Source organism: Haliotis rufescens, unplaced genomic scaffold, assembly GCF_023055435.1.
Source record: "Haliotis rufescens isolate VD_foot unplaced genomic scaffold, xgHalRufe1.0.p SCAF_5, whole genome shotgun sequence".
Taxonomy (NCBI): Eukaryota; Metazoa; Mollusca; class Gastropoda; order Lepetellida; family Haliotidae; genus Haliotis; species Haliotis rufescens.
In genome coordinates, this window is record NW_025964223.1 from 47,906,308 (window position 1) to 47,921,160 (window position 14,853).

General features: G+C 38.1%; 1 protein-coding gene across 3 annotated transcripts in view; it reads left to right on the forward strand.

The window, feature by feature from the left end:
- LOC124137118 (E3 ubiquitin-protein ligase rnf213-alpha-like) overlaps nt 1–14,853 on the forward strand; it is a 175,197-nt gene that overhangs the window by 119,046 nt on the left and 41,298 nt on the right. For all 3 annotated transcript variants that reach the window (XR_007218279.1, XM_048383674.1, XM_048383675.1), the window contains exons 44-61: nt 2,694–2,916; nt 3,213–3,383; nt 3,829–3,891; nt 4,019–4,128; nt 4,502–4,639; nt 4,827–4,986; nt 5,405–5,478; nt 5,952–6,084; nt 6,261–6,368; nt 6,537–6,622; nt 6,772–6,954; nt 7,228–7,345; nt 8,180–8,374; nt 8,655–8,791; nt 9,052–9,244; nt 10,558–11,035; nt 13,848–13,995; nt 14,101–14,447. Coding sequence is in view for 2 of the 3 variants with exons in the window: in XM_048383674.1 (XP_048239631.1) it covers nt 2,694–2,916; nt 3,213–3,383; nt 3,829–3,891; nt 4,019–4,128; nt 4,502–4,639; nt 4,827–4,986; nt 5,405–5,478; nt 5,952–6,084; nt 6,261–6,368; nt 6,537–6,622; nt 6,772–6,954; nt 7,228–7,345; nt 8,180–8,374; nt 8,655–8,791; nt 9,052–9,244; nt 10,558–11,035; nt 13,848–13,995; nt 14,101–14,447 (3,065 nt within the window). In the remaining variant the exon portion in view is untranslated. The remainder of the gene's footprint in view (nt 1–2,693; nt 2,917–3,212; nt 3,384–3,828; nt 3,892–4,018; nt 4,129–4,501; nt 4,640–4,826; nt 4,987–5,404; nt 5,479–5,951; nt 6,085–6,260; nt 6,369–6,536; nt 6,623–6,771; nt 6,955–7,227; nt 7,346–8,179; nt 8,375–8,654; nt 8,792–9,051; nt 9,245–10,557; nt 11,036–13,847; nt 13,996–14,100; nt 14,448–14,853) is intronic.

Below are 14,853 nucleotides of genomic sequence, written 5' to 3' on the forward strand. Positions count from 1 at the left end.
GTCAGGATTCAGGTTGTAGGTGCTCCCCACCGCCTACTGTGGTAGTCAGCCTCGGTATAACAGTGGTAACGTATTACTTAATGTAATTTGTAGAATTTTCCTATTCGGAATATTCTATAAGTAATATGTTACCACTGGGCTGCTGCCCACCCGTCTGTCCCCCGAGCACTTGCTCTCGCAAGAGACAAGAGTGAAGGGTGTCACATAGCAGCTAGGTGGCTACGCACATGCTGCATGAGATAATTGAGATCTCTGTGGTAGATTTCGCTATAGCAGCAGTTGTGGGAGACAACAGCCTCGGTATAACAGTGGTAACGTATTACTTATAGAATATTCCGAATAGGAAAATTCCAAAAAAATTTCAGTCTGCTTGGAATACTTTACAGTGTCCATACACATGAGTTATCGCATCCTGCTCCACAATAGCGAAACCCTCTAGAACTGAACTTTCACAGAGTGCAGGCCTACCAATGAAAAGTGACAGACTGCAACAAAAAACTCATGTCTACAATACACAGGGAAATGGCCACAGAAAACAATGAGAACGTAACCAAAACCTAAGACACAGCATCATAAATCTGAGAGCACACTGCCGAAACATAGAAAAGGCAACACTAAAAAAGAGAGACCGCAGCATTCTAAAATTAGGCATGCGCAGAATAAGAGGGAAGTTGATTGCCATGTCATGAGGATCAACAAACAGCAAGTAAATTTACAGCGATAATTATAGAATATTCCAGATGTGTACCAGGAGTACTGGATCATGTGGAACAATATGCTCAGGAATAGGATTGTATTTCCTTCCATCGGTCTATTTTTGAATTTTTATTCCTCTTGAATATTTATACCTGGAACTAATTCATTGCTCACATAGGCCCGAGTGTGCGACTGGGATGGTTGCTGGGTGGCTATCTACTTCATGAGATGCTGATGCTCAGACTATTTTGGTGGCTGTTCATACAGCAAACCAGGCCTTGTTTGTATAACTCTGTCTAGATCAACAAATCTCTGCCAACCTTATCGAACCTGACTCTCCGTCATAAGACAACTGTGCTGAGGATACTCAATTTAGTCAGGACACCTAAGTTTGTATACCGAATCATCTAGTCTCCATGAAATACCTGAGGTTTCACATTTCACAAGTATCTGAACATTTCAATAGTCCAAGCATGCAATTCATATCTTTGCCTAGATGAAGGTTGCTTGTGTTCTTAAATAAATCTCAGGTAAGTGGAACTAGTCCTAGCACAATTGTTCAGTTTTCTTTGTGTAGAATTCAGTTTTCTTGGTATAGAATTCAATCCATTGAAAGCAAGAGTGGCACAAACCAGCCACTGTAAATTGGTGACATTTTTTTATCTAGCTGTCAAGTTCAGCCAGTTCAGCCAGTTCCTCAATTACATTGCCTGTTTGGTCAGAGGAAGTTATTTTCAAGGATACTTTTGTTGACAAAGATTTCCAAACAAGAGATTAAGTTCAGGTTCTCAGTTGTTCAAGGGCTCCAAGTGTGGTTTCTTCTGCAGAAGTGTCCCCTGTATCCAAAATGTGACCTTATTATGGAAATAGCAATCAGCTGTACACACACTTTCTCCCCGATCTACGGGTGATTTAGTTTTCAAAGTACTTAACTGAAAAGAATTTTTTATGCAGTAATAGGAAGACTTTGTACCTCTTACGACTACTGTTGATCAGTTCACACTCAATTTTCGCTGAAATCGCTGAAATGAATGTGAACAATATTCAATGAAATTTTAAACTAAAGTTACTGGTACATAATAGATTACAAACATAAGTCCAGATATACAATGAAGACTTTTATAACCAGATAGTGTATTAACAGTATTAACTTGCATACTTTAGTAACACAAGTAATTTGACATGCAGTGTTACGTGCTCACAGTAATGTCTTTACATTGTGAAGCTCATTGTATGCATGTATAGTGCTCACACCTGTAGTCAAAAACTGTTTTCCAGAGTACACTATTATTTTTGTTATTTTAAATCATTTTGATATTAATAGCAATATATGTATTTTGTGGTATTTGAAGATGTTTTCATGATCACACCTTGTATAATCAATGTTTTTTGGTGAAATTGTAAAGAAAAAATATGAAATGTAAAACTAATTCACCCTATATTAAAAAAAATAGGCAAAGAGTGACCATGAAAACATGTATGCATCACTTATCAAAGCACACAAATCTGGTTCATTGGTTGGTAAACATGGAAGATTTTTTGTGTTCTCTTGATAACATCAAGATTTATGAAGTTAAGTTTTGTGATTTACAAAAGAACAAGAACTGTCTGCAGATTTACCATGGTGACCACCACTAATCGCTTCAAATTGAACAAAGAGACAAATGTATCAGTATTTTACTCATCAAGGAATACAAATATGAAGGGAGGCGTTTTCCCAGGTTGATGGTACACACTGTTTATATGGTTGCATACTAGTTTGAACAACAAAAACAAAAAAGAGGCCACCCGTCTGCACTATTTTTTCAAAAGCCATTGCCTGAGAACAAATTTTAATTTTGTTCCTAAGCCTTACATTTTTGTTCTTGCATGAAAACTGGATAATTCTGACGCAAGTTCTTGATGTCTTTGATCAATTGCTTTTATCCTTTTAATGTCTTCTTTCTATTTATAATGCTTAGTTGGCTATGTGGAATTAAAAGGTGTGTTTTTTTCAGCTGTCAGAGAGTGTTTGTGGATGAGGTCCAGCTTGAAGATAACATAGCAAAGAACCAGGCCCTGAAGGAGAACCTGTTCATGATGGTTGTCTGTATTGAACTGAGGATCCCCCTTTTCCTGGTGGGAAAACCAGGCAGCTCCAAGTCCCTGGCCAAGACCATTGTTGCAGATGCTATGCAGGGCAACTCAGCCAGATCAGAGCTGTTCAAACAACTGAAACAGGTTTGTCATTTCAAGTGTATTTTCTTTTCTAGAACCAAGACCTTAACATCTTCTTTTGAGAGGAGTAAATATTTTGTCATCTTGTATCACACCTTGAATATGTTGACTGCAATAACACTCTTGTGATCAATATCAGAGTAGGTGAATAATTCCATAACTTCTATGACCAAGAATTCTTTGATTTTTCTGAAAAACAAATGTGAAAATAAGCAGATAAGCAAACTTGAAACATTGACCTCAGTATTTACATGTCAGTATCATATGATTGTAACAAGGATTTCGCTGACCTCTTGCAGGCCCAGATGGTGTCGTTCCAGTGCAGTCCTCTGGCCACTGCTGAAGGTATTGTCGGTACCTTCCGTCAGTGTGCTCGCTACCAACAGGACAAGGACCTGGACAGGTTTGTCTCCATCGTAGTTCTGGATGAAGTTGGTCTGGCAGAAGACTCACCAAGGATGCCCCTCAAGGTAAATCAGCAGAATGTTACAACATATTCACATCACTGTTTGGCTGTTTAATCTGAAAAGCTGAGGTCCTTTGGGAAATTTAGTCAAGTAAAAGAGGATCATGATTGTTTGTTGTTTAATGCCACAGTCAGAAATATTTTCAATTATGTCACAACAGCCTTTAAATAAATCAGTCATGACCGGTGATTGATAGCAATAGCAATGTCACGTGTCACATGGTTACTGGAGAGCTTTTCCCACCTAGACTTAGAATAGCTGCCCATGGGCATTACAGGTGTATGTATTGTAAAACAAATCTTGCTTGATTGTGATGCTTTGTCTGTCCACACATTTTGTTCATGTTCATAACCTGCATGAATTTCAATGCATTTTTCTCCAACAGAAAGCTGTTGTGGTGATGACTAAAATACTGTTAAGAGCTACATTCACTCACTCATTCTTACAGACACTTCACCCACTTTTGGAGGACGGTTGTCAGGGAGATGAAGCGCCAGAGCTATTCAAGAAGGTGAGAGAGGATCTTTGAGGAACTTTGTACATTGATTTGTACTTGCTCCTCTGTGTCACCTCAGTTCAATAATTTATAAGTACTTACCGGTAACAATTAAACTTTGAACATCTTGATGACATTCCAGGTTGCCTTCATTGGTATCTCCAACTGGGCCCTGGACCCTGCTAAGATGAACCGAGGAATCTTGGTGCAGAGAGAAGCCCCCAATGATTGGGAGCTGGTGGAGAGTGCTAAGTAAGTCAACTGGTAGAAACATGTTTTGGCTAATATTGACGTGGAAAAATGAGTAATACATTCTGCATGAAATCAGCGTTATAAACCATGATGTAGAATGTATCTTGAATATTGGTTTGCTAATATAACACAGTTTCAAGCAAAGGCATTTTTTTGTAGCAGACCTGTCAACCCGTCATCATGACAATTATATTTGTAGATTTCTATCATCATAAACCTCCTAGTCCCTGTTCTTAGTTTCGATTTCCTCAAATTGTCTCCCATAAAATGTTGGAGGGTTGTCAGGTTTGTTGTTATGTGATGATAATATGCCTTCACAAACGATAGGTTTTCTTCACTGGGTATGCCAGTTACATATGATATCTAATTTCAGAGGCATTTGCTCAGCTAATGAGATAGTACTCAGAAGAATCAAGCCTTTGCTGCCAGAGCTCGCTAATGCCTACAAGACAATATTCCATAGAGCACAAGATACGAAGAGAGAATTCTTTGGTCTCAGAGATTTCTACAGGTTTGTGGTTACTTTTATGCTTTGTTGACAGATAGTTGAGACATTTCTCTTCAGAACTGCTAATTGGTAAATTGATGTGCTAGCAGTTGGCTACCTGGCCTGTTGGTAGTCAGGGTATTAAAATCTGCATACTATTTCATTTTCCTGTGTTTGTTTGTTAACAATGCTCACACTCTGTTAATTCCAGCCTTGTGAAGATGGTTTATGCCTTTGCTGATAAACATGATCGAGACATTTGCTGGCATCAGTTGGTGCATGCTGTAAGGAGAAACTTTGGTGGCCTTGACAACCTGGACCCTGTTGTTGTGTTCAGGGACAAGATTGGTACAGTTCAAAAGCTGGAAGAGGTAAAAACAAATGTTTGGGTTCTGTATAATGGAATTGTGATTATTATGGTGGAACATAGTATTGTATTCATGAGGAAGATTACTTGTGGGGATTTAAACTCATTCATATACACTCAACATGTCTTTTCATGCAGTAATTATGTATTGTATATGATATTGTAACATCCCTTTATTCTTTATTTGTACTTCTAGCTCTGTTACATCGTACATGTGATACCTTTAGGATCCTGATTTTTTTTTTTATCTTTGATACTTAACTTGGTAATACATATATTACTTTCTTGCCTTGGTTAATGACATAGATTTTAGTAAATTATACTGAATTTGATTGATCTCCTTAATTTGTTCTCTGATAACATGCTTCTTGTCTACATGTTATAATGGCACAAGCCCTACCCTCCTGTTCCATCCGTAACAGAAACATCATGATGATCCTGACTCCACAACAATTGGGCTGATAGAAGATGGTCTTTTAGGTGATGGTACAAGCAGGTATGTATTTTGCAATAGAAATTGCAGTTTCTAAGTTTCAGTGTCTTAACAGTTTTTAAGAGTAGTCAGGGCACTAGGGCACATGAGGTCTTTTACCCCTGTACTTCAAACTAAAGCTTACATAAGGTTCTTAGATGCTGTCACTTTACTTAGTGTGGCTACATGTATAGGATCCTGGTGAATTTGTTGTTGTTTATACATACATTTCACATTACCTATGGAGATTCTAGTGCAGAACAGTTTCCTAGAACTACATACTGGTCATAAGAGACAAGTGAAACAGGCTTTGGGGGAGTCAAAAATAGATGCAGATCATGGATATTACTTGAATTATACTCCCATAGCATGGGTGACATCGTCTTGCTAAACTCTTTCAGCCAGTTACATACTGTAAGTTATGTGGTTTATAGTTCATTTCACTTACTCATATATTTGTGTTGATTGGTGTATAGAAGGAATAATATTGTTTTCAGTGAGAGCCGTTACCTGCTGTTGCTGACAGAGAACTACGGAGCTCTGAGCATCCTACAGCAAGAGATTTTAGCCAGACATAAAGTCATTACAATCTTTGGCTCAAGTTTTCCCAAGGACCAAGAATATACACAGGTTCATAGTTGAATCTTACTGAACAATAATATATTTTAAGAACTATCCTCTCTAAGAAAAATAGTATGTTAAACCGTACTTTGTGGCAGATACTACTTGTATTTACAGCCAATATTAAGTAGTTCTGATAAGCAATTCATCAAGTTTCTGATGACTTAAATAATATCATGTTCCAGGTGTGCCGTAACATCAACAGAATCAAGGTGTGCATGGAGACTGGCAGCACAGTGATCCTGTTGAACCTGGAGAATCTGTATGAGAGTCTTTATGATGCACTCAACCAGGTCAGTTGTCAACACTCTCCACTATATCAGAGTGGCAGAAGCTGTTTCTAACATTTATCCATAGTGTCTGTGAAGCTTCATAATACACATGGAAACTCTGCGTATCCCTTAAGGCCTGAAGTTGGAAGAGGATCCATACATATCACCTGTTAAATTTTATGATTGCAGTACTATGCCAGACTTGGAGGTGAACGTTTTGTTGATCTTGGACTTGGAACACACAGAGTAAAGTGCAGAGTTCATCAGAACTTCAAGTAAGCGCATGAACTGATTACAATACAATATGTTGCACATCTTTTTGAAATTTTCCCCCCTAATGACTTGAATGATGCACTGCACACACAAACAACCGAATAAGTTGCTGCAAGATTTGTATCAAAATAATATCTGTATTATTTTACAGACTGATTGTAGTAGCAGAAAAGCAGAAGGTGTACGAAGAGTTTCCAATACCGCTGATCAACCGCCTGGAGAAACACTTCCTGACACTCAACAACATGATGTCACCAGAGCAGATAGAACTGTCTCAGAAGCTGGAGAAGTGGGCAGTGGACTTTGTAACCTTCAAAACACCCCCACTGGGAAGGTAGGTTTTGGTGGACATGAGGAGAGTGACAATATATTATGTAAAAATAGGTGCTGCAGTTGTCCAATAGACAAACTGATAACACACATCCAGTGCTCACATTAAGCATAAACGTCAAGAGCTTCTTGGTATAACCCTCATGTTTGAAGGGAATACTTTAGGGGCCCCTAGTATCATTGAAATACAACAGCGAACAAACCTCAAGGAACCCATTGTAATTTCTAACATTGAACATCTAATCAACATCATGAAAATTGTTTGAAATATGTTTAGGAGACCAAAGAAAGGTTCCCCAGGAGATGCCTTCATGGGGTACCATCCAGACACAGCTGCCGCTGTTGTGCTTCAAGTCCTAGGGAGGGAGGACCGTATCGTCACCATTGAAGAAGAAGTGAGTAGCCCTTGAATACCGTAAAAATAATGTAGTGCAAACAGGTTACTTACCGGTAATTATAAACAGTTCTATATATATATATATATACTTCATTATGACAATAGATTTAATAATTAGAAAGTCAAATATTGAAGAGATCAATTTGAATATGAACTAAATAACTTAATGCCAAGGTCAAAGGTTATATGATGTTGACTACACATGGCATGCCACTAATTTCCAGACAAGAACTATTAGATACGTTAAACATTTAAGTCAAATTTAGAATGTAGACAGACTCTTTGTAAGCAGTTCAAGTTCAACTGGCAACTTGATCTTTCAATAATGAACAGCTTGGAAACATTACATCTAGATATTTAGCTGTGCCAAGCTCGGCTAATTATGGTTCACATAATAACACTAAAGTCTTCTGAAAACTATGTCAAGAGCCAAGTTTGTGCTGGTAGATTCAGGGATAGGAATAAGCACTAGCCCGCTAGCCAGGACCAGCTTTGCCAATGACAAAGTTATCCCAAGGGAAGCAGAATTTCAAACACTTTTTAGGTATTGTTATGAGCTATCACCATTCAGGCTAGTAGACTTGCTTGGTTATTTTCTATCCGTGAGATTCAAACCTTGTGGCACAAACTGCTGACAAAGCTAATTGTCATATAATCATGAATTTCATGAAAATTCAAGTCAAGTTTGTGTCAAGTTTGTGCTAGTAGATTCAAATGTTTTGGCACAGACTGCTGACAAAACTAGTTGTCTTATAATCATAAATTAAAATATTTGATAAACTAAGGCAATAAAAGAGATTCTTTTTAAACTGAAATTTCACAATTTGTACAGATGTTTAAAGAATGTCAGCAGACATTGTTGTGGTGTGCCACACCAGCATCAGTTGTCAGACTCGCCGAGCAGAAGCTGTATCTGGAAGCAAAGGATATCCACACACTCTACTGGCGCAACCAGAAACATGATGACATCTTCCAGTATCTTCAGTGGAAGATCGTGCAGCTAAAATGTCAGACCCTGCAAGCTCAGGTAGGACAGTACAGAACATGGGATCATGGGCATTCCAGGTTCCCAATAACTTGTGATTGTTGTAAAGGTTGATTAAAATGTTTAGTTTGATCAGACTCAGTGACCTCGATGGCATGGGATGCTGCCCATTAAAACAAACAATACTGATCATGTGATTGTTTATAAAGTAAGCAATGCATGTTTCATAATTTATAAATCTGAAGAGGGACATATTTCACTTATTTGATATGGGTTTTTTTTCATAAAGACATGTGACACTCAAACTTTCATATACTTTTAGGTAACAACTCACTCCAAGCTGCTGACAGACCAGGAGAAGGAGGACTTGAGCATACATCTGAGTCTGCCTCCCAACAACATCATCCTCCTCACACTGCAGTCCTTTGACACAGAGCAGCAGTTTGCACAGCAGATCAAGTAGGTGTCTCATGTCTTTGACAACCTCATTTCATTCATCTGTTGCCAGCAACCAAAGTTTGTCACAAAATAGAATGCATGGCCAAACCATTCAATATCATTCATTCTGTGAATTTCCTGTTTGTTCCAAGCCAGATTTATATGAATATATGCAACTATAAGAGTTGACTGCATTACCAATGTAAGACAAGGATTGTGCTTGTTTGTGTTGTTTTTCTGAAAAGGATTGCTGTTTGAATACTCATTGTTTCCAATGACAGAAACTTTGTGCAGCGGAGTGTGGAGGGTCAGAAACTGCTGCTAGTTCAGTGTGGATCTGGAGACAGGAACCAGTCTCTCATCAGGAGTGCCCAGTACTGTGTTCTGGATGAGCTGCATGATGCAAGACAGTTTGCTGTAGTCTTCATCATACAACTGCCTAATATTGCTGGAGGATGCTTCTCTGGCTTTCAGGTGAAGTCATATGTGTTAAAACTTCAAAATAGATACTTATCAACTTACAAAAAAATGAAAACAATTATAGTTCAGATTTGTTTAAAGGGCAAGTAAGGTGAAAAAAGTTATTCGATTTTGCTACAAATATGAATTATTAAGGATATATTATGTCAATTCCTAAGAGAAAATATATATTATTATTGATAGGAAGTTTTCAGATATCTAAGTGAAAGTGCTGACATCACACGCCCCATAATCGGAATCCTAAAAAAACTATCTGGGTGTGTGGTCTAAGCTACCGGTGCAGCGATGTATGACAATTGTTTTCATTGGCTGATATATATATATATATAGACTTGTTATGCTTAGCAGCTATACAGATATACCAGGAAGCAGTCAATCTACTAGTGTTGCTGGTTCTGTTAACCCTTCAAAAATAACATTGCATACATTGCTGAATGTGTGAAACAACCTTTGATATTGAAATTGTGAATAATGAAATTAAGAATTAATGTCTGTAACAAGCTTTTTACGACCAACATCCTACCATAAACAGTGACTTCCTACTTGTCCAACAGCTGGCCAAGGGATAATCCCCATCTTTTTTGTTTAAGCAATATACATCTGTACATCGCCTATTAGTTTCTTTAAGTTTTGGGAGATATTTACCAATTAGTTGTGTCATATGTGAGATGCCCCCTTAATCCCTCCATTGTTGAACCAATCACTATGCTAGGGTGAATTTGTACCCATAACAATAGGTGCTGGATAGTAGGAAGACCCCAAATAAACCACGAGGCAAACTGTGCGTCGTCCCAATCGTTAAAATTGCTTAGCACATTTTAAACACAGGTAATCCGTTTTAACCCCAGTAATGGGAATCCCCTTGGTGGCAGAATGTTTCCTTTGGGGGGCGATTTTGCCTATCATTTTTTATCGTCTGTTTTATGTTGTTTCCCCTTTTCAAACTAATTTTGCTCATCCATTTGTGATCAAGTATCTCCAAAAGTTACTATGTTGAGTTAGCTTGCCCTTTAAGGACTTAATGAACTGCATGATCTGGATATATGTATGTCTTCGAAATAGATATATTGCAAACAAAACTGCAGGTTTCTGGTGCATATATAGTTAGCTTAACTGGTCATATTTTCAAAGCCTAATGATAATATTATTATCAATATTCTTTCTTGTATATACACATTATTAGTATTAGGAGTATACTTCTTTCAATAACAGTTCTACTCTACTGTACGTTTAGAATCTGAATCTTTTTATGAGTAGGATAGATGTTTAACTTTAAGGAATGTAACAATCCTAATAAATACCTTCAGGCTGGGAAATGGCACTCATTACATCTAGATGAACTGCGACCACCAACTTCAGACCTGCCATCCATGGAGGTGCTTCACCAGAATTCACCGTCATCTATTCTTGAAGGACTGAAAAGCAATATGCCACCTACAAGTGTCCAACCTTCAGAGCAGAGGATTGAACCCATGGAGTATGAGGAAGATTTGATGGGGAATCTAGATGATCAAGAAGGTCAGAATACCAGACAGAGACATTCAGAGTTGATGGAAGTTGATGAATCTGTTAATTACCGCAGACAAGATCCATTAGAAATGGATGACATAACGCTAGAAGGAATGACATCAATGACAGACACTGTTGCTCCCTACTTCCAACACCTCCTTCTACCCTGCATCCAGTCCGCTGCTGCTCTCATCAGGGATGTAGAACTGGACACCAAACGCTCTACCAAGAGGATAGAGATCCTCCTGAAGCTCCTGGATAACACAGACAACGAAGGTCAGTGGTTGTTGATAATGACAAGTTCTTCCACTGTCAAGAAATATGCTATTGATATTTCTTTATCCCCTTGACATATGAGGGGTCACTGATCTCAGATTCATCTCCGACGATGATCCATGGATTTGTTCAAAGTGCTAAATGTCTCCTCACTTTGAGCATTCCTCTGTTGTTAACCTGACACAAAGTGATATTAATAATTTACTGCAATACCTTTATGGTTCAAAGCATTAAGTCCTACTCACTCTCTTTGGAGATGTGTTTCATATTTAGCTCACCTGACTGAAAGTCAAGTGAGCTTATGTCAAGGTCTGTTTGTTTGGCTTCCAGCGTCAACATCTGTAATCATCTTCTCAGAAACCACTGAACCAGTGAAACTGAAACTTTTCATGCATGTCCCCACCAAAGATGATTAAATTTGTTAGAGGTTCAAATCCAATTTTCATTGTGGCAAATTATATTTACATCCATTATAGATTCAGCCACATTTGTCATCACCATGTCAGTCCGTCCGCCCAGCCATCCATTTTTCATTTCCAGGGCAGAACTCCAAAACCGTTAAATATTTTTGGTTGAAACTTTCTATATAGATCAGTCTAGTGGGGAACTGTTGCCTTTTGGTGATTTAGGATCATCATTCTTTAATATATTTTTTTCATGATTGTTCATGATCAAAACAAGTTGCTTTCCGTTTCCGGCGCAGAACTCCAAAACCATTAAATGTTTTCTTGTTGAAATGTGCTATTGAGATCAGTCTATTGGGGAACTGGTGCATTTTGATGATTTGGGATTTTTTTAGGGGGTAGGGGATTTTGTTTTGTTCCATTAAGACAAGTTGGACTTAAACTGAAATGAGGGAAGTGCTTGTCTCCGGAGCAGAACTAAAAAGACATTGAATATTTCTGGAAACTTGCTATATAGATCAGTCTAGTGGTGAACTGGTGCCTCTTGATAATTTTGGATGTTTTTTTTAAATATTTTCTTTTGTTGTTTTCCTGACGACAGGTTAGACTTAACTGAAAATGAGGGAAGTGCTCATTTCTGGAGCAGAACTCTAAAACCATCAAATATTTCTGGATAAAACTTGCTATACAGATTTATCTGTTGGTAAAATGGTGCCTTTTGATGATTTGGCATGTTTATTAATTTTTTGTTGTTGTTGTTTTCATGACAAGTTGGACTTTTCTGAAAATGACGGTAGCTAGTGCTTGTTTCCGAAGCAGAACTCCAAACATATTTCTTGATGAAACTGGCTGTACAGATCAGTCTAGTAGTGAACTGGTGCCTCTTAATAATTGGGGATGTTTATTTTTATTCCCCGCCACGAAGTGGAAGGGGGATATAGGAATGGGTGCTGTCTATCCGTCCTTCCATCACGTTTCCTTTCCAGAGCATAACACAAAAACTATGAGAGATATCTTAACCAAAGTTAGCACAAAGATAGGTCTAGTGGTGAACTGGTGTCCTTTGGAAAAAAATTTGTTCCAGTGTCCATGGCAACGACTTTGACATAGACTGAAAATGGCGGTGGTGCTCATTTCCGAAACATGCCGTACCAATTACTGCTGCAACAGCCTCGTTTTCTGTGTCTGACAATGCTAAATCTGTCACGGTTGAAAGAAGTATCCAGGAACTTTAGCATCCACAAGTCTCAAGGTAGCACCTAAGAGCAGATGATTGGAAACATAACAATAACACAACAAAGTAAATTTCAAGCCCAGCCTGGTCAAGTATATACAATGCTCAGTCGGGTCAAATCAAGTAAAGGCCTAAAATTTGTAGGTTTTGATGAACATATAATTGTAGTAAACAAAAAAGAATTGGATTGCGGCATGAAAGACTGTTCACCTGGACACACCCTGTAGAGAACAGTCATAGTGATGGACTCAAGGTGGCTCACTTGAATATTCGATCATTCAATGCTCATTTCGAAGATGTGAAGAATGATAAGTTTGTCGGTGTGGTTCATGTTTTGTGTTTCACAGAAACTCACATCAATGATCACAGTAAAAGAGACCTCCAAGGATATCAAGTCTATACAGGAGACACTACACATGATATTGCTGTGTATGTTTCAACAAGTTTCAAGAACAGTGTCCAGCTATGTGATTTAATGTCATCCTGCAGTATTGAATACATTAATTTCCTTTCTTGTTGGCAAGTTCTGTATTGCTTGTGTGTATGTTCTTCCAAAAATGTCATGGACACGGTTGTCACATTCACTTACTGATTTCATGCAGAAACTTCAGGATCTCTCCAAGCAGCATAAATGTGAACATGTACTAGTTACTGGGGATTACAACTGTGATCTGAGTGAAAAACTTTGGGATTTTGAACAATTCTGAACAGCAAGATTTATTTCTTATATATTTAGGTAGCAGTTGGACTCAACACATGTTTTGTTTTTCGCAGTATTTTCGATTTGACCTTTGTGTAAAGATCTCTGCTTTTAAGATCTCTGAAAATGCATTCTTGGCTAAACATCTTCTGAAATTGCCCGACTGATGAAGCTGAACTTTAGCAAGTTTTGATAAGTGGCCAACTTTGCTGACATGTTTAACTGTTCAATACATATCCAGGTAAGCCACAGCTCCATGGCACTCTCTTTGCAGTGGAGTCTATTTGCTGGTCACATTTCTATTTTTGATTGTTTGCACAAGTTCTAATAGCTTTGGCGGTTGTCACTGACAAATATACCTATTGGGGCTAATTAAGGGAGATTTTGGCTCAGTGTTATCGGAATCCTTTTTATAAAAGTTTCCTGTGTGACCTCTTTAAGGATTAACTTTGATGTCACTACATCTGACTGCAGATGCCAAGATGTTCATGCAAGGCTTGTCCAAGCTCATCATCAGCCTCCTGAAAGAAAAAGAGGAATCACAGACTGGTATCTTGCCAACAAACTGGCTGTCTAAAGAAGCTGCCAGACCAGAGAATGTCAGAAAGGCTGGAACGTTCAGGTATGTTTATATCATTCACTATATCAAATTAGCATCTTGATAAGTGGTTATAGTTAAAATGCTGTTATTGACAAGTCTGTTTACATGAGCTATAATACTTTGTAGACGTGCTGCCATCCAGTGCCTTGAGAACAAAATGACCCCAGTACTGGCTCGAGTTCTGGCATTCCTTGATACCAGCAGGAACCTAGACTTCATGCATGCACCTGATGTTGCACCATGGACGAAAAGACTATGGCTGGCATTGCTCAACAACACCACAGTCTGTCATGACCAGTGTAAGAGGATCATCACCCCTGGCAACCAGTCCCAGCAGAGTGAGGTTGTACCACATCATTTTGGAGTCAGCAAATTGGTGTTTTCAGTTCAGATGCCATTTTTCTGGCTTCTCTTTGAAGGTGTTCAACTTGCTATTGGACAGTCAGAAGACATTGGCAATTCTTTTGATCAAGGTATATACAGTTTGTTTCTCCTTAGTCTTCTGTGTTTTAGCTTATCTTATTGTTATGACATATAGCTCTTGTGATTAGTGTTCATCTTGTAGAAACCAATACATCTACATGCTGGACTATACAGACATTATGATATAGTAATAAATTATGTATTGTCTTGCCACATCACAATTTGACACTCACAAGAGTAACCATATCGAGCAAGAAACTGACTACAACTAAAACATTGTAATTGATTTAGTTTTTGTGAGACATGTCTTTAAACAGATACACATGATTTTACAAGCTATATAGGATTATTGATGTTGTAAAGTAATGTATACTGTGTTTAACTACTTATCTAATCTATGTTTATTTGTCCTTAGATATTTTGGATTTCCATGTATTTTCCAAATTAAACAAGCTT